The 22,301-nt window shown below is 42.5% G+C and overlaps 1 protein-coding gene across 3 annotated transcripts in view; it reads left to right on the top strand.

The window, feature by feature from the left end:
- Window positions 1-22,301, top strand: part of CENPU (centromere protein U) — a 31,693-nt gene that overhangs the window by 3,703 nt on the left and 5,689 nt on the right. Inside the window, exons 2-11 of one of the 3 annotated variants that reach the window (XM_032618203.1) lie at window positions 236-284; window positions 2,036-2,153; window positions 7,708-7,813; window positions 11,805-11,865; window positions 12,315-12,548; window positions 16,037-16,103; window positions 17,254-17,362; window positions 19,665-19,743; window positions 19,969-20,016; window positions 21,108-21,169. In XM_032618203.1, coding sequence (XP_032474094.1) covers window positions 236-284; window positions 2,036-2,153; window positions 7,708-7,813; window positions 11,805-11,865; window positions 12,315-12,548; window positions 16,037-16,103; window positions 17,254-17,362; window positions 19,665-19,743; window positions 19,969-20,016; window positions 21,108-21,169 — 933 coding nt within the window. The remainder of the gene's footprint in view (window positions 1-235; window positions 285-2,035; window positions 2,154-7,707; window positions 7,814-11,804; window positions 11,866-12,314; window positions 12,549-16,036; window positions 16,104-17,253; window positions 17,363-19,664; window positions 19,744-19,968; window positions 20,017-21,107; window positions 21,170-22,301) is intronic. The other 2 variants (XM_032618200.1, XM_032618202.1) reach the window with 2 other exon arrangements.

The raw sequence follows: 22,301 nt of genomic DNA, 5'->3' as shown, positions 1-22,301 counted from the left end.
ACGTAGGTGTTATGAGTCGCCCTATAAAAAGTTTAACTCAGTGTGAGACACGGGTTCTACTTTCTAAAAGGATTTTGTTGCCATTACCTGAATTTCATCATGCGCACGTCGTTAGTGCAGCTAACGAGGAATGTGATTTGGAAAGAAAATGCTTGGATGAGGTGTAATTCTGGTGTTTCCCCAAGTTATTTTTAAGTATTTCCTAACTCTTGTGTGTGTGTTTGCTGTTTCCTAGTACGAGATATTCAAAGAACACTGTAGGAAGAACACATTCCACGAAAGATGTAAGTTATCTTTTTTATATTTTAATATAATTTTTCTCGTAATTGACAATACAAAATAACGTTTTATAGGAGACTCAGAGTTTCGTAGACTTGGTAAGCTCAGTGTTTTCTTGTGAAAAAGCATATTCCTTTTCCTCCTACTCTTTCCAGTATAATGGAGAAAATGGCCATTGCTAACATTTTGAATCTTTTTCTGGGCCTAGGCTGGTTTCATTTTCATTTGGATAATGGACATCGTTGAACAATTGTACAATGTTCTGTGTTTTGCTTTTGTCACTTGTAGCCATTTCTCCATGTTGTTACAGTTTTCCACAGTTTGATTTCATAATATTCCATTTAGTTTCACATTCGCATGGTATTTTTACTTCAGGGTGGAGTCTAAGAGTAAATGTCTGTGGAAGGCAGGTGCATTTGTTTAACCCTCTGGCTAGCTCACTTCAGAGTATTTTCCAGTGGCTTGTCCAACTGGCCTTGGAAATTCACATGAACGACCTCTGATAGTGCCTGCTTGGGGCTGCCCGGGCGTCGGGAGCTCTCCCTGCTCTGTGCACTTCCCCTGGTTTTCTCTTTTGCACGGTCTCTCCCCTCTGCTCCCCTAACTCCCTCCCCGTTTGGAGGGGGCCCTTTTCCTCTCTGGAAGGGTTTCTTCAGCTTTCCGGTCCTCTTCCCTCCTCGGGAAGGCAGCTGCCTTACACGGGCCCATCTGCTTGGGGAGGATGGAGGGTGTCACCTCCTCTTTGGCCTTCGTTCTACCCACACACACTCCGGGAAACATTTTTCCCTGAGGGTCTGTGAGTGGTAGTGTCTGTTTTATTCCATCTCCTGTATATCTTCCAGGATTTCTGTGAGTATTTCCCTGTCTGTTAATCGCAGCCCTCCACATTTTCCAGAGCTACTGTGGATGTTTCTCCATTTTCTGTATGTTGTCTTTCATTGGGATTTGAGGGGCAGTCTTTCTGGGGCTTATTAGTATATTGCCCTGTAAGCCCTCGTCTCTCTCCTGCAATCAGGAGTTTTTAACCTCTGTGTTTAGGAACTTTCATGGGCATGTGTCTGGGGCGAGGCCCACACGGGCTCAGGAGTTGGCAGGCTGTGGCCTGTGGGCCGGATCTAGCCTGCCTGCTGGTTTTGTAAAGCCCTGCGAGCTAAGGGTGGTTTTTATATTTTTTAAATGACTGAAGCAAAGTCAAGAGTGTCTCATGCCATGTGAAAATATGAAAGTCAAATTTCAGTATCCACACACAAAGCTGGATTGCAGCCCAGCCGTGCTGCTGCTTTCTGTGTTGCCACTGTCTGCTTTCACAGTGCGACGGCTGCGCTGTGTAGTGGCACCAGTCCCCACGGCCCGTAAAGTCTAATATACAGGTGACCCTTGAACTGGGAGGGTCCACTTCTACCCGGATTATTTTCAGTAGTAGGTGCTATACCATCTGCAGTTGAAACGGCAGGTGTGGAACCCGTATCGGGAGGGCTGACTGCAAAGTCACACGGGGGTTTTCGGCTGCGCGGAGGGTGGGCGCCGCTGCGCCCTGCGTTGTTCGGTGGTCAGCTGTGCTTACCCCCTGGTCCTTCATAGAAAAGCTTCCCAACCCCTGCCTCAGATGATCAGAAGAGCCTCTGCCCCGCAAGAGCGTGAAGGCTCACTTCTTAGGCAGCGGTGATAGCGGGAGGATCCTTGCCACGTAAATCAGCTTTGTAGTGTTCATTTTGGGAGGGCCAATTCAATGACTTTGAACTTTATTCATTTTTAGGAAGCTGGCCAAAAGCACAAGCCTACCGATGTATTTGATTTTCCTGATAATTCTGGGATCTCAAGCATCGGCAGGCTGGGAGAAAATGAGAAAGATGAAGAACCCTATGAAACCTTTGGTTAGTATTTTAAATCTTTATCCTAAAATCTTTAAAGTGGTTCAAGCAACAGCGTTTAGGCTAGTTACTAATAAAAGTATACAAATGCCTTCAAATACAAAAGCGAGGTTGTCTGCACATGAATACAATGTTCTGGGGAGTATTTGGTAATTTGAATTAATTTTTCTCACTTCTAGGTACATTGGAACTAAGAACTCTGTTAAGTGTTGTCAAAGTGGAGCTCTCCTAGTAGCATTTGTCAACAAGTCAGCCACATTAGGACACCTGTTGTAGACCTTTATAACAAGAGGAATATAAAATATATTTCTCACTTCATAGCTCCAGCAGTCATTCGGTAAGGGGCTTTAATTTAGGAAGGAGCAGAGGGTGCTTCAGGAGAGCTTCACCTGTGTTCCTTGGAGTGTTAGGAAGACAGGACTGGTACCTGCTGACCAGGGGTGTGTGAGTTGTCCAGACAGGACAGCTTCTGTCAGTGTGTCACTGGCCACTCTAGAGGCCAGAAATGATACAGGATGTGCCATGTGCGCCCACATCTAAAACAGCAGTAATCAGACATTTTTTGCCAGAATAAGTTTTAAGGGAATTTTCAAAACATACAACTTCTCACGTATTTTTAATTTGGCATCTAATATTTCTAGTCTAATTTTTGTTAATAAAAGAAAATATTGTACATTTTGTAGGGTGAAAAGTAATCATTACCAGAATACCCCTTTTATTATGACTTGATAAAAATGTTTTAACTACTCATCTAAAAGAAATCATAATTTAAAAAATTGAGATGTAATTCACTTGCCATAAAATTCACCCTTTTAAAGTGTACAATTCAATTCACTTTTAGTATAGTCACAAAATTGTACAACCATCACCATTTTCTATTCCAGAACGTTTTAATCACCCCAGAAAGAAACTCCATGCCCAGGAGTAATCACTCCCTATTCTTCTTCTCAGACCTTGGCAACCGTAAATCTACTTCCTGTCTGTATGGATCTGCCTATCCTGGACATTTCATTTAAATAGAATCATACACTACGTATGTGGTCATATGTGACTTGCTTCTTTCATTTAGTGTAGTATTTGCAAGGTTCATCTATGTGGTAGTATCAGTACTTCATTCCTAAACGTTTTTATAGTTCAATAATCCATTGTGTGGATAGACCTCATCTTTTTATCCATTCATCAGTTGATGTACATTTGCACTGTTTTCACTTTGTGGCCATTATGAATTATCCTGCTGTGAACATTCATGTACCAGTTTTTTGTATGGACATGTGTTTCTATTTCTCTTGAGAATGTAGTCATCCCTCAGTATCCGTGTGAGATTGGTTCCAGGACCCCCCATGGATACCATAGTCCAAGGATGCTAAAGTTCCTTATATAAAATGGCATAGTGGGGACTTGCCTGGTGGTCCAGTGGTTAAGACTCCACACTGCCGATGCAGGAGGTGCGGGTTTAATCCCTCTTCAGGGAACTAAGATCCCACATGGTGCGTGGTGTGCCCAGGAAAAAAAACAAAAAACAAACGGAAGATGGCATAGTGTTTGCATATAACCTATGCACATCCTCCTGTTCACTATCAGTCATCTCTGGGTTACTTATAATACCTAATACGATAGAAATGCTATGTAAGTAGTTGCCTGTGTGCAGCAAATTCAAGTTTTGCCTTTTGGAGCTCTCTGGAATTTTTTTTCCCCAAATATTTTCAATCCCTGCTTGGTTGAATCTGTGGATGCAGAGCCCATGGATATGGAGGGCCAACTGTACACCTCAGTCATGTGATCCTGCTTCCGCGTTTTGAGGAAATGTTTACACGGCAGCTGTACCACTTTGCATTCCCCCCAGCTATGTATGAGGGTTCCAGTTTCTCCACAACCTCATCAACTCTTGTTATTATCTGACTTTTTGATTCTAGCCATCCTAATAATGGGTATGAAATGGTATCTCATTGTGTTTGTGTGGTAAAATATACATAACAAAATTAACCATTTTAATCATTTTGGTGTCTGGCTCTGTGGCGTTAAGTGTGTACGTCGTCGTGCAGCCATCACCCCATCCGTCCTCAGGACTTTGTCCTTTCCTTCCCCTGAAGGAAACTCTCTGCCCAATAGCCGACGGCACCGCGCTCCCCTCCCCCTCTTCTAGCTTTCTGTTTCTATGAATTTGACCACTCGTGAGAGGAATCATACAATATTTGTACTTTTGTATCCTTTTTCTCATGTAGCATTATGTCTTTAAAGTTCATCCATGTTGTAGCATGTGTCAGAAGTTCCTTTTTTTTTTTTTTTTTTTTTTTTTTTTGCGGTACACGGGCCTCTCAGTGCTGTGGCCTCTCCCGTTGCGGAGCACAGGCTCTGGACGCGCAGGCTCAGCGGCCATGGCTCACGGGCCCAGCCGCTCCGCGGCATGTGGGATTTTCCCAGACTGGGTCACGAACCCGTGTCCCCTGCATCGGCAGGCGGACTCTCAACCACTGCGCCACCAGGGAAGCCCTCTCTGTTTTTTTCAATAATACCTATTCACATGGATGTGCAGTAGTATCTCAATGTGGTCTTGAGTTGGATTCCCCTAATGACTAATGTTGAGCATCTTTTCAGTGCGCTTATTGGCCATTTGTATGCAGGCACACCTTGGGAGATACTGCGGGTTCGGTTCCAGACCACTGCAATAAAGCAAATATTGCAATAAAGTGAGTCACGAATTCTTTGGTTTCCAGTGTGTATAAAACTTATGTTTACACTACACTGTAATCTGTTAGGTGTGCAATAGCATTATGTGTAAAAAAACAATACACATTCCTTAATTAAAAAGTACTTTATTGCTAATCATCATCTGAATGCAGGGTTGCCACAAGCCTTCAATTTGTAAAAAACACAGTGTCTGCAAAGTGCAGTAAAACGAGGTACGCCTGTATCTTCTTCGAAGAAGTGTCTGTTCACATCCTTTACTTGGGTTGAAATCAGGTTATTTATCTTTTTATTGTTGAGTAGTAAAAGTACAGCTTGTGTGACTGGTTACATATGGAGATTAAAAATTGGTCTGGTTTTCTTTTTTTCCCTTGTTATTCCCAGTAGTAAAGTAAATAAAGCCCTTTGCCTAGTTGAGGCCAATACAAAGTATATTACTAACTTTAAAATTGTGCAGTTGCTGTGTTCATTATATAAGCAGCTGAAACGTTTAAATCTGAGAACGTTTAAATGTGTGCAGCCAGCAAGATCCTTTCTGACCCACCTCCTAGAGTAATGGAAATAAAAACAAAAATAAACAAATGGGACCTAATGAAACTTCAAAGCTTTTGCACAGCAAAGGAAACCATAACCAAGACCAAAAGACAACCCTCAGAATGGGAGAAAACATTTGCAAATGAAGCAACTGACAAAGGATTAATCTCCAAAATTTACAAGCAGCTCATGCAGCTCAATAACAAAAAAACAAACAACCCCATCCAAAAATGGGCAGAAGACCTAAATAGACATTTCTTCAAAGAAGATATACAGAATGCCAACAAACACATGAAAGAATGCTCAACATCATTAATCATTAGAGAAATGCAAATCAAAACTACAATGAGATATCATCTCACACCAGTCAGAATGGCCATCATCAAAAAATCTAGAAACAATAAATGCTGGAGAGGGTGTGGAGAAAAGGGGACACTCTTGCACTGCTGGTGGGAATGTGAATTGGTTCAGCCACTGTGGAGAACAGTATGGAGGTTCCTTAAAAAACTACAAATAGAATTACCATATGACCCAGCAATCCCACTACTTGGCATATACCCTGAGAAAACCAAAATTCAAAAAGAGTCATGTACCAAAATGTTCATTGCAGCTCTATTTACAATAGCCAGGACATGGAAACAACCTAAGCGCCCATCATCGGATGAATGGATAAAGAAGATGTGGCACATATACACAATGGAATATTACTCAGCCTTAAAAAGAAATGAAATTGAGCTATTTGTAATGAGATGGATAGACCTAGAGTCTGTCATACAGAGTGAAGTAAGTCAGAAAGAAAAAGACAAATACCGTATGCTAACACATATATATGGAATTTAAGGGAAAAAAAATGTCATGAAGAACCTAGGGGTAAGATAGGAATAAAGACGCAGACCTACTGGAGAACGGACTTGAGGGTATGGGGAGGGGGAGGGGTGAGTTTTGACAGGGCGAGAGAGAGTCATGGACATATACACACTAACAAACGTAGTAAGGTAGATAGCTGGGGGGAAGCAGCCGCAGGGCACAGGGATATTAGCTCGGTGCTTTGTGACAGCCTGGAAGGGTGGGATGGGGAGAGTGGGAGGGAGGGAGACGCAAGAGGGAAGACATATGGGAACATATGTATATGTATAGCTGATTCACTTTGTTATAAAGCAGAAACTAACACACCATTGTAAAGCAATTATACCCCAATAAAGATGTTTAAAAAAAAATAAAAAATAAAAAAAAAAAATAAATGTGTGCAGCACGCTAAAGCCGGAGCGTGAAGAGATGGGTGCTTGGCCGTTACCAGGCGCCCCTGCAGCCATTCACTTCACGCTGGTGGCCTCCTCCTTCCCCCGCCACAAGCCCAGGCCAGGGTGCCGAGGCCTCTCCTGTGACCCCCCTCTTCCTCAGCAGGTAGGAGCATCCTCCCACCAAGGCCATGTGGTCTCCTCTCCTTTATCTCCGTTTCTCCATTATCTTCATTATCTCATTATCTCCTTTATCTTCATTCCAGTTAACTTTTTTTTTTTTTAGTTTTGGCTGCGTTGGGTCTTCGTTGCTGCACAGACTTTCTCTAGTTGGGGCTACGCTTTGTTGCGGTGCGCGGGCTTCTCACTGCGGTGGCTTCTCGTTGCGGAGCACGGGCTCTAGGTGCACGGGCTTCAGTAGTTGTGGCTTGCGGGCTCTAGAGTGCAGGCTCAGTGGTTGTGGCACACGGGCTTAGTTGCTCCACGGCATGTGAGATCTTCCAGGACCAAGGCTCGAACCCGTGTCCCCTGCATCAGCAGGCGGATTCTTAACCACTGTGCCACCAGGCAAGTCCCCATTCCAGTTAACTTTTTACGCTTAGCTCAAGGCTCTAGAGTAAAGGAGAGAGGAGGGGAAGTGCGGACGGACTGGGGTCCCTCCCCAAAGGGCTAGTCGTCCACAGATGTCGAGTGCCCACCCTGTGCCAGGCACTCGGTGGGGTAATGGAGTTGCAGGAGTGGGGCAAGCACGCCAGACCTGAGTTTATTGTTCATGCTGTGTCTCCCAGGTAGATGTGTGATGCTCCATCAGGTGAGGAAAGAATGTCAGACCTCCTGTTTATCTTTTAGCTCATTTAAAAGTTTCCATATAATATATAAGGACAGTAAGGTTATAGCTTAACTATCCATGTGTTTATTGGTGAAGTGGTTTACATTTTTTCTTGTTGAGGTGTGAGATCATAAGTAGCATATGTAATTGGTTTTGATTTTGTTAGCCATTTAAACACAGCTTGCTTTATACTCCAGTGTAAAGGAACAAACTTGAATACTGCTCAGACAGCCAGACTTCTGAATGCCCTTTTTAAAAAAATCTTTTGTAGACCCTCCTTTACACAGCACTGCTATATATGCTGATGAGGAAGAATTCTCCAAGCACTGCGGGTCATCTCTCCCCTCAACTCCTCAAGGAAAAGAAGCAAAAAGAAGGTACGGGTGGATCTCAAGCAACTGTTTACTCATGGTTAATGGGATTTCTGAGACGGTTCTTTAAGACAGAAGCTTATAAAACCAAAACTGTTTAAAGATCTTTTGAGCCAACTTACGTTTTCCCTCAAGAAGACTGGGACATGAAAGGGCAGTTTTTCAGTAATTGACATTACTTATAATAACTGTAACTGACACCTGATTATCCTAGAAAACATACCAGTGAAGGTGGTTTAGCTTTGAGGTAAAACAAAGAAGGAGGGGAAAGGTTTCAGGAGCATAGAATTTTAGATGATTTTGAGAGGTCCCTTTAATTTACAAATATGCTTAATTGTCACAAAAGATATGTTTTCTAGTTCAGGGTGGGAATAGGGAAGAGAAGCTGATAATCCCAAAGGACACGCAGTCTGTTGTAAATTTCAGCTGCGTGGTCCCTAAGCTGCATTGATTTGAGTTTTCAGATTTATGTGGAGGCCTGAGTCAGGAAAATCTGTAAAAATGACACCACAGAGGCAATTCGAGAGCACATACAATGAAGAAGTCTTCAGTAGCTGCAGTACTAACTAAAAATTATTAGCTAGAGCAAATCCTTGACTTAAGGACCTCTGTTAGGTAATAGGTCAGTTCTAGTTACTATATTTTGAAAGTAACAAAACTGTATTTTTAAGACAAATATCCCACTTGGGCAGAAATCTAGATGAGGACATCTTTCTGAGGTTCTCTGCACGGGGGAAACCTTATGGTACTTGGTTATTCGGGAGACTCCAGTTTTTCTATGAGCTGTTATTGGAAATTGGTAACAAAAGCCAAATATTTGGAAAACCGCACAGTTCATTTTAAATGGTGGTGAATGTAATTTTTCAAGAAGAATTTTTGAATAGGTGACACATTCACATGGTTTAAAAATATTAAAAGGTTAATAATAGTCTTTACGTCCTCTCCACCATCACCCAGCTCCTGCATCCACTTCTTCCTTCTCCGCCACTATTAATTTCTTATATGTCTTTTCACAGTTTCTTTGTGCACATCAAAGTAAGAATACAGAGTTTTAACCTTTTTCGAAAAGGCAAGATACCTTGCTACCTGGCTTTTTCCGCTCTCTGTATCTTGGAGATCTTTCCGTATCAGTGCATATGGAGCTTCCTCATTCTTCTGCTCACAGTCGCAGGTTTTCCACAGCCTGGATCTTGCATAGTTTGTTTCCCCAGTCCTGGATCGACAGGCAGTTGGGTTGTTTCCAGTCTTCTGCTGTCACCAGCAGTGCTGTAGTCAGTAACCTGGCACATATGCCGTTTCACACACGTGCCTGTATTTTTCACATATGTGCCTATATTTCTGTGGGATGTGTTCATAAGGGAAATCCTCAGTCAAATGAAATATGTTAGCAGTTTTCATAGTTACTGCCACGTTCCCACCAGCGTGGTATCAGACTTGGAGTTTTGCCAGTGTGATATGCTGTCTCAGTCTAGTTCTAGTTTGTGTTTTTCTCATGACTGAGTTAAATAGCATCTCTTACATGTTTCACAGGTCCTTGAATTTCTGCACGCTCTTTTTATCCTTTTTCCATTTTCCTAGTGTTGGTCATTTTCTTCTTGACTTCTGTGACTTCATCTGAACACGGGTGAAATTAGTCCTATTTGTCATGGACAACAACTGGCTTCCTGTCGTGTAAGTGGATTGAGATTGTGCCATCGAGTAGGATAGGGCTACCTAGGAGCTTGAGTACTCCTGTCATCGTGAGGCGGTCATGAACTTGGTGTGGAGATGTTAGAGACACTGCTGTGTACTTGGGTCTGGTGTTCCCAGGAGGGGCTGAGCTGGAGTTCAGACTGAAGTGGTTTGGTACAGGAGGTGTAGGCACGGGTGAGCGCTCCCAGGGAGAGACGGTGGGCCGAGAGGAGGCGGGGACCTGGGACCACCCTGCAAGAAAGCCTGGCATCTGTCCACGTGGAGAAGGAGCTTGCAAAGCAGAGAGAGGACCAGTGGCCAGAGGGGGAAGGAGGAAGCCAGGAGAGGGTTTGTGCTCGGGAGAGGCAGGGCGGGTGGTGAGTAAGTGTGTGTCCTCAGGAGGACCAAACGCCAGTCGGGGAAAGGCTGAACACATGGGTCGGTTTAACTGTGGATGTCCTTGGTAATCTTGGTTTTGGTGGTGTGATACGTCCAGACAAAAAAACTTTATTTGGGTAGGTTAGACCAGGCTTATATATGGATACAGAAGGAAGTCTGGGCAGAAGGGGTACACGGGGAGGGGCGCGGGTGGGGAGAGAGGGAGCGCACGTCAGCGTTCCCCAGGACTCACGCGGCATCAGCAGCCAGGCCCCCGGGCCTGTCCAGGGCCGTCGGGTTCTTTGTTCCCAGATCTCCTCTCCTCTTTCTGTGTCCGCGAGTCTGCTCTCACCCTCTCCTCTCCACCCTCCCCCATATTCCTCTCGTGGCTTTAACGACCCATAAGCCGCTGACCCCAGGTCTCCCTCTTGCCCAGCCTCTCCCGAGGCCCCAGCTGTCCTGCACCGTGGCCACGTTTCCCTAGATGCCTATAGGCACCTCGGGCTCAACAAAGCCGAAACCAAGCTCCATTGTTCCTCCCTCATCTGGTGTCGACAAGCTCCTTTGGCGTCCTCTAGCCTGATGGTCCTGCTGCCACCCAGTCACCCCACAAAGCTGTCTGGGAACCGTTCCTGGTACCTTCTGTTCTCTGACCGGCCTCCTTTGTTCTGGCCTGTGACTCCCTGAGAATCTGTTTTTCTTCTCTCTGTACACCCTCCGCCTCCCTGTGGCCACGGCTCAGGCACCTGCAGCTGGTCCCTTCGTCTGTGCGACCACCACCACCCCCGCCCCCGCTTCCAGTGCGTGTGTCTAGCATGGAGGCCTTAGCTCCCTCACCCCCAACCTGTAGGCGTGGTACGGGGGCCCCCTGTGTCTGTCTGGCTCCTCGGGTAAGTAGACCCTGAGGCAGAGTGAGAATTGAAGAGATTTATTAGCAACATCAGGGAAAGTTACAGGTGGAAGAATCCGGATTGAGCAGAGATGGCCCCAGACTGCAGCACAGCTCTCACAGCTCTGGCCGACCCCAGGTGGTGGGCAGCTCTGAAGGGAAGGCCGGGCAGCAGTGGCCGCCACGCGAGGGTCGCCCTGGCGCGGCAGCCGAGCACAGGCAAGTCTGAGCAGGACGCCTCTGGCCACCTCGGAGCCTCCCCGGCCCTGGCCTTGGGCTTCTTCCATAGTGTTAGCTTCTCTTTAGCAAGACACTCGCTCTGTACTCTGCTTCCCATACGTCGAACGGGCCAGGCTGTTTTACACCCCTGTGCTTTTATGTTTACTTTTCCTTCTTCCTTAAATCCCCTTCCCTTTGTTTCTTGGCCTGGAAAAGTGTTCTCAAAAGTCATCTCAAGTCTCATAACCGTGATGGGTTTCCTGATTCCCCAGCCATTTCTCCACATCTCCTCTGCACTCACTGCCTTTGGCCTTCCTACTGGTCAGTGAACCCATTAAAGGAAGGCTTCTCACTTTTCAAGTAATTTTATTCCTTGTACTTGCATTTTGAGGTTGGTGTTAAATAAATGTTTGTTGAATTGAATGAAAAAAATGAACTCTCACCAGAAGTTGAGGGTTATTTTTTCCTTTTCAAAGGATGAAAGAAGGTATTCCCTTTTCTATCCCCTGAGCACGGGCCTAGTGTCTGTGGATTAGTACAGATGGTGGCCCGTGCACCTGGGAGTGGTGACGGGGAGAAAAGAGCGGTTCTCAGACAGGACCATGAGGTACTGCAGTTACGGGACACTTACTTGCCTGCCAGCACTAAACTGATGTGGCCTGGGTGTGGGAAGGTGTGGGAGATGACCAGTAAATCTGGGAAGGTGGCAGGCCCACCCGTGACAGGTGGGAAATCTTATAAATTGAGCTTGTTTTTGTGTTGGAGGAGCAGCTTTTAGAAGACATAGGTCAATAAAAATGAAATGTGTGCAAGATATTGATGGTTTGTTCTTTGGTACAGTTCGGACACGTCTGACGTTGAAGCAAGTGAAAATGAGTCTGTAAAAATTAGTGCAAAAAAGGTATGTAGGCGTGTTCTCCTATCTTAAATTGTAAGATATTTCATATCCAGTTAAGTTGGATGCAAATAGAGAAAATGTTCTGTAGCAACATTTTTCATAAAGAGTATATAATGTTTTAGAAGATTTTTTAATAAAAATGAAATATTTTTATATCTGAAGTGTTTTTCATTACAGAGATCTCAAATCTCTGTGTACCTTGTCAGTTTTCATAGTGTTCGTGTAATGTGTTTAGATGGTGGTTTACAAAGGCAGAGTGATTTGTTGGGAGCGTCTGCTTGGAGCCCTTTAGTCAAGGTTTCTCGTCCTATCCGCTCATCGTGTTGCCATCTTCCTGTTGCATTCAGTCTTGAAGTTTAGAGATAAGAAATGTGGACTTTATGGTTATCTAATACAATAGGAATGATAAGCATCTGTACTTTCAAAACAGTAATGCTGTTTTCTTGACATAGCCAAGAAGAAAACTCAAGCCCATTAGTGATGAATCTGAAAGCACTGAAGAAAGTGATGTAAGAAGAAGAGTTAAACCAGCAGAGAACTTAAGTACACAACGTGAAGCTGTTTCAGCTACAGCATCTTCAGAACCTTCAGAGAAACCAGCTGAATCGGTCACGCTTAAAAAGGTGGGACCCCTTGGTGCCAAGCCCTCTGTTGAAAAAGAGACCCTGGAAACCAAAAGTCAACTGGTAGGAGAGTGTCTGCTATCCCCTTGGAAAGAAAAAAAGTTGATAGAAAATGTCTAGGAGGAAAACAAAGCATTTTCTCTTTTTCCTTCACTTCTTTTAAAAGATAAGTTTTACACTTTTCTTATTATAAAAATAAGTTTATTTTAGAAAATTTGGAAGGTATGGACAGGCAGATAAAATCACCTATAATTCCATCACCCCAAAAATAAAATAACCACCACATTTTTTGGTCTATACTCTTCAATTCTTTATTGAGCTTTTCTCACCCTAAGTGGAACCATATCCTTGTCATTAAGTATTCTACATACCATTTTAATAAATGCATGACATTTCATTCATGAACGTGCCATAGTTTAATCTCTTACTAATGAGCAATTGTAATTTTTAAAATGTAAGTGCTTTGATGATTTTCTTTTCTAGCTAAATCTTCGTGTACATCCTTGATCATTTCCTTAGAAGAAATAGCTATGATAAGATTTCTGGGTCATATGTATTCTACTTTAAGATTCTTTTTTTTTCCTTTTTTAAAAAATTTTATTTATTTATTTACTGGCTGCATTGGGTCTTCGTTGCTGCGCGCGGGCTTTCTCCAGTTGTGGTGAGCGGGGGCTACTCTTCATTGCAGTACTCGGGCTTCTCACTGTGGTGGCCTCTCCCGTTGCAGAGCACGGGCTCCAGGCACGCGGGCCTCAATAGTTATGGAGCGCAGGCACAGCAGTTGTGGCTCGTGGGCTCCAGAGCGCAGGCCCAGCAGTCGTGGTGCACGGGCTCAGCTGCTCCGCGGCACGTGGGACCCTCCCAGACCAGGGCTCGAATCTGTGTCCCCTGCACTGGCAGGCGGACCCTCAACCGCTGCGCCACCAGGGAAGCCCCTATTTTAAGATTCTTGACATATCAATATATAATATCTTTTAATCAAGCTTTTAATATGTCATAATATGCCGGCACCTTCATTTTGGCCCATTGAAATGGATTTCAGGCTTCTGAACTCCAGAACTGTGGGAAAAGAAATTTCTGTTGTTTTAAGCCACAAAGCTGTGGTCGTTTATTATAGCAGCCACAGGAAATAAAACATCACCCAGTGACTTTCCCTTTTCAGTAGCATGCTTTTGGGTTCTAGAATTTCCAGAATTTCCTTTTTTTTTTCCCCATAGTTTCTACTTCTTGGCTGAGATTCCCTATCTGCATAATCATTAAGACCATTATTTCCTTCTTTGGACATGTTTATAACAGCTGCTTTAAGGTCTTTGTTTTCTAAGTCAGGTAGAGTCAGTCCTCTGTATCTGCAGGTTCCACATCCATAGATTCAACCAACCGCTGATTGGAAATATTTGACAAAAAACTCCATCAAGTTCCAGAAAAGCAAAAGTTGGATTTGCCAGGCACCAGCAACTCTTTTCATAGTATTTCCATCATGTTAGGTATTATAAGTAATCTAGAGATGCTGTAAAGTTTATAGGAGGATGTATATAGGTTACATGCAAATACTACACCATTTTAGAAAAGGGACTTTGAACATCGGCGGATCCCCATGGGGGATCCGGGAACCATCTTCCTTGGATATTGAGGGATGACTGTATCTGGGCTGTCTCAGGGTCAGCTTCTTTTGAGTACTTTTCCTATCTTGACTATAGGTTACATCTTTTGTGTCATTTTTAATCTGACACTTTTTGTGTATTGCACATTGTTGGTAGGTTGTTGAGGTTTTGAGTTGTGTCTTCTGAATGCTGACTTTCATTCTAATAGGTATCTTAATTATTGGCTGATCATCTTGAACTGCTGTAGTGTGGTTTATCCTTCATTAGGGCCAATCTGTGGAAAGCCTAAGGTGTCTTCCAAGCCTCTCTAACTCAGTGGGACTCAACCTCTGTAATAGTTCTCAGTAGCTGCATAACAAAATACCACAAATTTTGTGACTTCAGACAACATACATTTATACCTCACAGTTTCTATAGGTCAGAAGTCCAGGCTCACCTTAGCTGGATTCCCTGCTCGGGGTCTCAGAGGCTGGAGTCAAGGTGCCAGCCAGGACTGAAATCTCATCTGAGGCCCAGGGTCCCCATCTAAGATCATGCAAGCTATTGGTAGAATTCTGATCCTTGCCGTTGTAGGCCTGAGGTTCTTGTTTTCTCTCTGATTAAAGCAGGGTCACTCTCTGCCCTTAGGTCCTGGTCACGTGGCCCTCTCACAACATGGCAGCTGACATCTTCAGAGCTAGCCAGAGAATCTTTCCAGTCTGCTGCAGTGGCCTTTTATGAAACAGAACCTAATCGAGGGAGTGACCATCCCATCATATTCACAGGAGCCACCCACACTCAAGGGGAGGGACTTGTCCAAGTCATTGGGGATCTTACTTACCACACCTCCCATCTGTCTCCCTGGTGAACCTGGCCAGAGACTGGTTTTAGGCTTTGTTAGGGTGAGTCTAGGGTAGGCCTTACTCTAGAGCAGTGCTTCTCAACCCTCTTCCATTGTCCTCCCTAAGAAGCCTTTTTAGACATTTTTCCTAACCATCCCCCGCAGTTAAATTTTAATATCATAAATATACTGTGTATCTGTGTATATACTAGGTACTGCGGAGGGTCACAAACCATTGTACTATCTGAGAGTTTCTGGCCTGCCCCCTTGGGAACAGTTTCACCGTTCGATATTGCATGATCTAGGGTACCGTTCTTACCCCTAAGTTGTGGTCTCTCCCCAAGCTCAGCTGGATAGACAGCTGTTAACTTGTTGTTAACTAGTTGTTAATGAGGTCTCTGCATTTTCTCCATCTGATCTCCCCCAGAATTTCTTGTCTGTTACTACCTGTTATGTTCTTAATCCCACGATAGCCACGTCCCAGTATACTCTCTGTAGCCTCACGCGCATGTGGAGTAGGCGGTCAGGGGCTGTCGGGGACCCGCACCCAGACCTGTGCCCTTCTCCCTGAGCAGCTTACTGCAGGTCTCTGCCTCCCGCGGACAAGGGTTACCACTCTCTGCTGGGACTGGGCCTGCTGTGCTGCTGTCTCAGCTGTCCCCAGGCGTGCGGGAAGGCCGGCAGCCAGAGTCCACCTTCTGAGTCTCTCAGGCTTGTTTTGCCTGTTGTCCAATGCCTGAATGAAGGTGCCACCCCTCTCCCCACTTTATGGCTGTTTATGGCAAGAGGGCTAGTTCAGAAGCTGTTACTTCCTCTTAGCTTGGAGTAGAAACTGAGCTGATTCTACACATTATTATCTTAAATAATAAAAGTTCAGTTTCCTCCAAGGCACCCACTGTTACAAGCCAACTGAAAGTTTTAATTACTTTTTATCTTGAGGTGGTTTAATTTTTTTCAGCATTTCCTTATATTAATTTAGATAATTTATATAATTAACTATTAACTTAGAACAAAATGAGAATTGTAGCTAAAATATTGACAATGTCTGGTAATACTGTCTTAATTCTGGTTTTAAGAGAAACTCCTCTTAAAATAAAAATCTTTGCTGTGGTTTTTTTTGTTTTTTTAAGAAAACTCAGAAAAAGAAGATGTTTCGTGGCAAAAGGAAGAAACCAAGAAGTGAAGCCACAGACTTGGGTATACAATAGTGTTTTATACATAGTCAATCATTCAAGAATTTTTTAAAAATATATTTCTTAATTTGATAAAGTAGTAAATTTAAGTATATAAAATTGTTATTTTAAAAAGTTAAAAATATGTGACTTTGGAATAACTGATTTTCCCAACATCATGAAAATTTTCAACATACAACAAAGGACAAAGAATTTTACAATATATATTCATAAACCCACTACCTAGATTTTACTGTCAAAATTTATTATACTTGCTTTAGCACCTATTCATTAATCTATTTTAATTTTTCATAGCATAGTATATACTCTTTTCATATAACATAGTATGTACTCTTTTATAGAAAGCTTCTTTCACTCAGCATAACTTTGAGATTCATCCATGTTATTTTACATCATTTTTTATTGACACAGTTTATTGAAAAATGGGAGGAAAATAAAGCATTTTCTCTTTTCAATTCTTTTAAAAGATAAGTTTTATATTTTTATTATAAAAATGCTTCTTTTAGAAAATTTCAAAGGTATGGAAAGGAAGATAAAATCGCCTACAATTCCATCACCACAAAGTAACTACCATGTGTTTTGGTCTTTACTCTTCAATTCTTTTACTGAGCTTTTCTCACACTAAGTGGGCTCAAGTCCTTGTCATTAAATATTCTACAATACCATTTTAATGAATGTATAATATTTTGTTCACAAATGTACCATAGTTTAGTTAATCTCTTATTATATTCCTACAGCTATCTGAATCAATAGACTCAGTAACCTTTATGTGTCCTAGAAGTGGCCTATCGGGTAGATTAAAACTATGAAAATACAGTTAGCAAAGATCTCAATCACGAGTAGTGTTAGATAAGAGCAGACTGTTAAGTAAAGACGCAGCAAGGTAATGAAAAGGCAGCAGTGCTTTAGGCTGCTTCAGCAGAAATGGAAGAACCGAGCAGATGGCAGTTAGAGGGTGAGGTACAGACAGGGGTTTGTGAGACTGACTGGGAGAGGAAGAAGTGAGCATGTCTCCTCCCATGTGCTGCTTCAAAAGTTCTCGCTATTTTTAGCAATTTGGTGGAACTACTTTTGTTGTAGGCTTTTAGAACCCTGGACCTAGAGCTAAACTGTTGATAATTAGTATATTAACTTGACTTATCCTAATGTTGTAGATACTTCCGACTGTGTACCTATTTGGTGTTTAAAAGAAAAGAAAACCAGTGACATCATGGAGTTAGATGTCGTTTTGTCTGCATTTGAGAACATCCTCCTAGAGTATAAGTAAGTCTTTTGATATTGTGATATATGTACCTAATAAATTTCCCTGGAAATAGCACTTCTACTCACTCCACAGCTTCTGGTATGTAGAATTTTCATTATCACTGTTTTGCATATTTTTAAACTTCCATTATGATTTTTTTCTTTAAGCCTGTGAGTTATTAAGTAGTATGTTTTTGTATGTCCAAATATGTGACTTTTTAATTTATATTTTTGTATTAACCTTCCATCTTAAATAGTTACAGTCAAATTTCATGGGCTGGTGATACCTATTTTTGAAATATTGAGGCTTCCTTTATGGCCTGGCACATAATCTGTGGGAAAGCTCTAATTAGTGGTTCTGTGTAGAATCTCTAATTATTGTATCTATGTAGAATCAGTATAACTCAGTTTTTCCTGGTACTTCTATCAATTTATGCTATTTATATAGAGAGATTATTTTATTAAGACATCATGTTTAAAATTGCTCTTTTATTTATTATTTTATTTTTGGCTGTATTGGGTCTTTGTTGCTGCGTGTGGGCTTCCTCTGGTTGCGGCGAGTGGGGGCTACTCTTCGTTGCGGTGCGTGGGCTCTAGGCACGCAGGCTTCAGTAGTTGTGGCACATGGGCTCAGTAGTTGTGGCTCGCGGGCTATAGAGCGCAGGCTCAGTAGTTGTGGTGCACGGGCTTAGTTGCTCCGTGGCATGTGGGATCTTCCTGGACCAGGGCTCAAACCCGTGTCCCCTGCATTGGCAGGCGGATTCTTAACCACTGCGCCACCAGGGAAGCCCTAAAATTGCTCTTTTAGATTGAACATTTTATCCTTATGTAGTGACCCCTTCCATTCCTAAAAATGCTTTTTGTCTTAAAATCTATTTTATCTGATACTGATATGTCACTAGATTTCTTTTGCTAATATTTGCCAGATTTTATATTCTTTTAACTTTTATTTCCAACCTTTGTCTCACCTTAAACTATTATTTCTTATAAAATCTTTTTTAAATCCAGTGTCCACCTTTGAATTCCACCTGTTGGCTTTAGTCCATTTACATTTATTTTAATTATCCATATATTTAGAAGAATGTACTGATCCACTGTTTTTAAAAAAATTTTTTTTTACTTTTTGATGTTTTTAAATCCTGTATAACATTTTTTTAAAAAAAATAGAATTTACAACTCCCCACCAATAAGGTTAGAATTTTGGCAAGCTCTCATGTCTTAGTCTTCTCACCCTTACCCCACCCCAAAACCCATCATGTTTATAATACTTAGAGACTTTAATTCTGGGAGAAGGGCTATCACAGTTGATGTGAAATGGCTTCTCTTACCTGTTTCAACATGGGTTCTTGACTTTGAACTTGCCAGGGTACTGCAACTTCTCAACTGGTTTCTGGAGTTCTCACAAAGGCTTTTCGGGCCGTAGGTTTGGTTTCCCTGTGGGGTTTCCTATTCCACCGTCTTCTGATATCACTAGAAATACTCCATTTTTTTTAATGAAAACTTCTTCAAAAATCTGTATTCAGATGTGTAGGCCTTCTCTAATGTTATGCTTAGCTTCTGAAGAATTAGGCCATGGGTTTAGCCCCCTTATGCTGCGTGACTTTTCCTCATGGATTTGCCCCAAGAAAAAAATAACTGTAAGATAAACTGTCACACAAGAGATTTATTTTCGATTAAAAGCACAGTTCATAGTGGCGCACTGTGCCGAGGCAGAGTAGGGCTGGCTGCCGCCCTGGCAGTGTGTGCACTGCTCCTGCACAGTCACTGTGGGTCTGTGTCCAGCCAGAGTGAGCCAGATGGGAGACTGGGCTCTTTTGTCCCTGATGACAGGGACCTGAGCCAGTTTTGGGTCAGCTTTATAGTTTTTGCAGAACTGAATGGCTGGCTTCTGGCTACTTACTCATTGGTTAGTCCAGATGTGTTATACAATTATTTCTCCAGTTATAGCAGGGAGGGAGGAAGGAAGGGGCTAAAGTCTGCTGGTCACTGGATCAGGCAGCAGAAAAAGACAGGGATTGGCTGAAAACATTGCTTTCTACATGGCTTAGTGTCACCTGCGGATGTGGCCAGTGTCAGGGAGTGCTGACTACATACATGAGGGTTTGGGGGAAATATTTCCTGTTCTTTTTCTTCTGTTTGTTGAGATGTTTCCAGTATTTTTTTAAATCTGAGAAAGGGCTGCAAGCTGACCATGCCATCTTAGATATTCAAAAGGGCACATACCAAACTGTGTGTGTGTCTATGGGTGTGCTAAACAAATGCAACACACCTTTCAAAATCCTTTATGTAATACCTAAGTTTAACTTTCTTTATTCTGCTATAGACAAAAAACAGACTCTAGAATTTGTAAGGAAGCCATCAACAAATTTCATTCTAATTTGAAAGAAGAACTCATCAAAATGGTAAGTTCACTGACATAAATCTGTTGGTCTAGATATTTTTTACTAATCCTGAGCAGCATACTGTTATCTTAGAAAAGCTTGCATTTGCTGGCAACGTGGTAAAGAACTCATTGGAACTATACGCATTTCACATGCTGTTTTTAAACTAGATGTGGTTGTATCGTAAACTGATAAACAGTTAACTGTGGAAAATGCAGGCGAGTATTTATTTTTTGTTTTGTGTAGCTTAAAGAAGTCCAGATGTTGAAAACTCTGAAAAGGAAGAACACTAAGGTAACTCACTTATGTGATTAGAAACACAGTCCTGTAGAACGTGCACATATGTAGAGTTAAGACAAGACCTGACTCTGGGTTTTACGACCTTGAGGGTTTGTATAAGATCTTTTATCTTTTTAGTCAGGCTCTTCTTTGGTTGATCTGGTGACTGATCAGATGAGTATCCTGCAAGCTGAGGGACTGGGGATCCTCATTAGCCTAAAAATGGCTCTCAAGCCCAAAATGGCCACTTACGTGGATAAGTAGTACATAATGTACATTTATGGCCACTTACGTGGATAAGTAGTACATAATGTACATTTATCACTGCTGTGTATGTCAAAAACCGTTTAGACTAAAGAACTGTCTTACGTCTCAGGTAAAAGGGCAGCCTGGTTTCTTGTCCTGGTTCTGCCCCTTCAATGCACTGTGTGCCACTAGGTTTGCAAGGAAACACGAGGCCCTCCTTGCCCGTCTGTTTATAGTTGGACCACTTGACATCCCATGTTCTAGCTCCAAACTTGCATGAACCTACGTGTAGAAGCACAGCTCCCCCTCTACACTTACAACAGAAATGGATTTGAAATGTATACATTTTCCTTCTGGTGATTATAAGCCTTTGTTGTTTTTCAGTTTTAGTCTCCTGTTGGTCAATTCTGCATTTCTTATAAGCAAGCAGGAGTAGTCTGAATGTCCAGCAGTGGAATATGAGGTAGTCACTAAAAGTGATAGTTGAGATAATACAGCGTATTATATTGAAATGTCCTTTTTAAAATACAAACTGTCATGACACTCCCCTGCTTCAATATTTTTCTAGTGTCCTAGATAAAATGGAGACTCCTTCCTTTATAGCTCACAGGGTGGTAAAGATCTGACCCCAGTTCCTCTTTAAAGTTGTCCTCAAGTGGATACCCCTGTTCTTTCCGTTCATAGTATGTATCACAAGTTGTAATTACATCCTGTTTGTATGTAATATCTAGCTTCCCTATTAGACCAAAGTTCCATGATGGTAAGAATGGGGTTTGTCTTGTTTCCCACTATATTTCCAATACAGTGTACAAGGCAGTGCTCAATATTTACAAAATTAATTTAACTGTTGTGTTACTTAGATGATCTCAGATATCGAAAAGAAAAGGCAACGTTTGATTGAAGTCCAGGATGAACTGCTTCGGTAAGATAATATCAAAATCCTCTTTGAGAACCTACAAGAAGGATTGAATCACGATATGCCATGCGAGGCTTTGTTGTAAAACTTGCTGCTGTGCTGCGTTTAAACCCCAGGCTTCTCTGAGCTTGGAAGCTCAGTGAAGGCAGGCTTTGCTGCCAAGTGGAGAAGCTGTGAGCGGAGGGGAATTCAGCAGAGGCCCGTCCCCCCATGAGAGCTCTCAGTTCTGGCCCGAGAGGCAGCCAAATTAGAGAGTTAGTGCATGCACAGACTCTCTCTAGAACCAGACTGCCTGGCTTTGAATGTAGGCTCTGCCACTTACTGGCTGTGCAACCTTGGGCAGGTTACTTAACCTCTCAATGCCTCAGTTCCCTCATTCGTAGATGAGCACAATGATAACTATACCTCACAGGGTGTTGTGAGGTTTAAATGAATAAATATACAGAAAGTGCCTCACGGAGACTGGGATACAGTAAGTTTTGTATTAAGTGTTAACAGTTTTTGTCAATCTTGTTGAAAGGTATAGCTTGGCATGGCACTCATGTGAGTCCATTCCCAAGTGATGGGCCAGGACAGTTTCCACCAGGGCTGTCTCCATGGTCTGGTTAGGAAGACTGGAGCACAATCCATCAGCTGGTCAACCAACTAGTATTTTTTGGTGGTCTTCCATACAGACAGGGCTGCTGTGTGAGCTGGAGGGTTGGTAGTAAAGCAGTAGAAGAATAAGCATATCAGATATGCTCTCTGCTCTTAAGGAGTTTAAAATAGCTTGAAAAAGTGGTCTTATCAGAAAAGACAACCTATAATTAAGTACTAAGTTTTAAAGATGAGATGGCCACAGATGTTTAGAAGTGGGAAAAATTGGTTGTCTAGGCCTTTGGTTTCCAAATCTAGTGTATGGACAGGTGCTGCTGGCCCATGCTAAAGCTTTCATTGGCCCAGGCCAAAATAAGAAAGATAACGAGAGGAAGCTTTTTAAGGTGTTAGCTGTGTGTGTTGGGCACTGTCCTTCAAATGCTTTACATACTAACTCATCGCTGTAACCCTGTGTGGTAGGTTATTTGGCCATATAAGACAACTACAGAAGACTCATCTGTCTTTGAGATCTACTGTTCCTTTTCTAGATAGAATTTTAAAA

Source organism: Phocoena sinus, chromosome 21, assembly GCF_008692025.1.
Source record: "Phocoena sinus isolate mPhoSin1 chromosome 21, mPhoSin1.pri, whole genome shotgun sequence".
Taxonomy (NCBI): Eukaryota; Metazoa; Chordata; class Mammalia; order Artiodactyla; family Phocoenidae; genus Phocoena; species Phocoena sinus.
The sequence above is the reverse complement of the archived record's forward strand: the minus strand, read 5'-3'. Positions and strand labels throughout refer to the sequence as shown.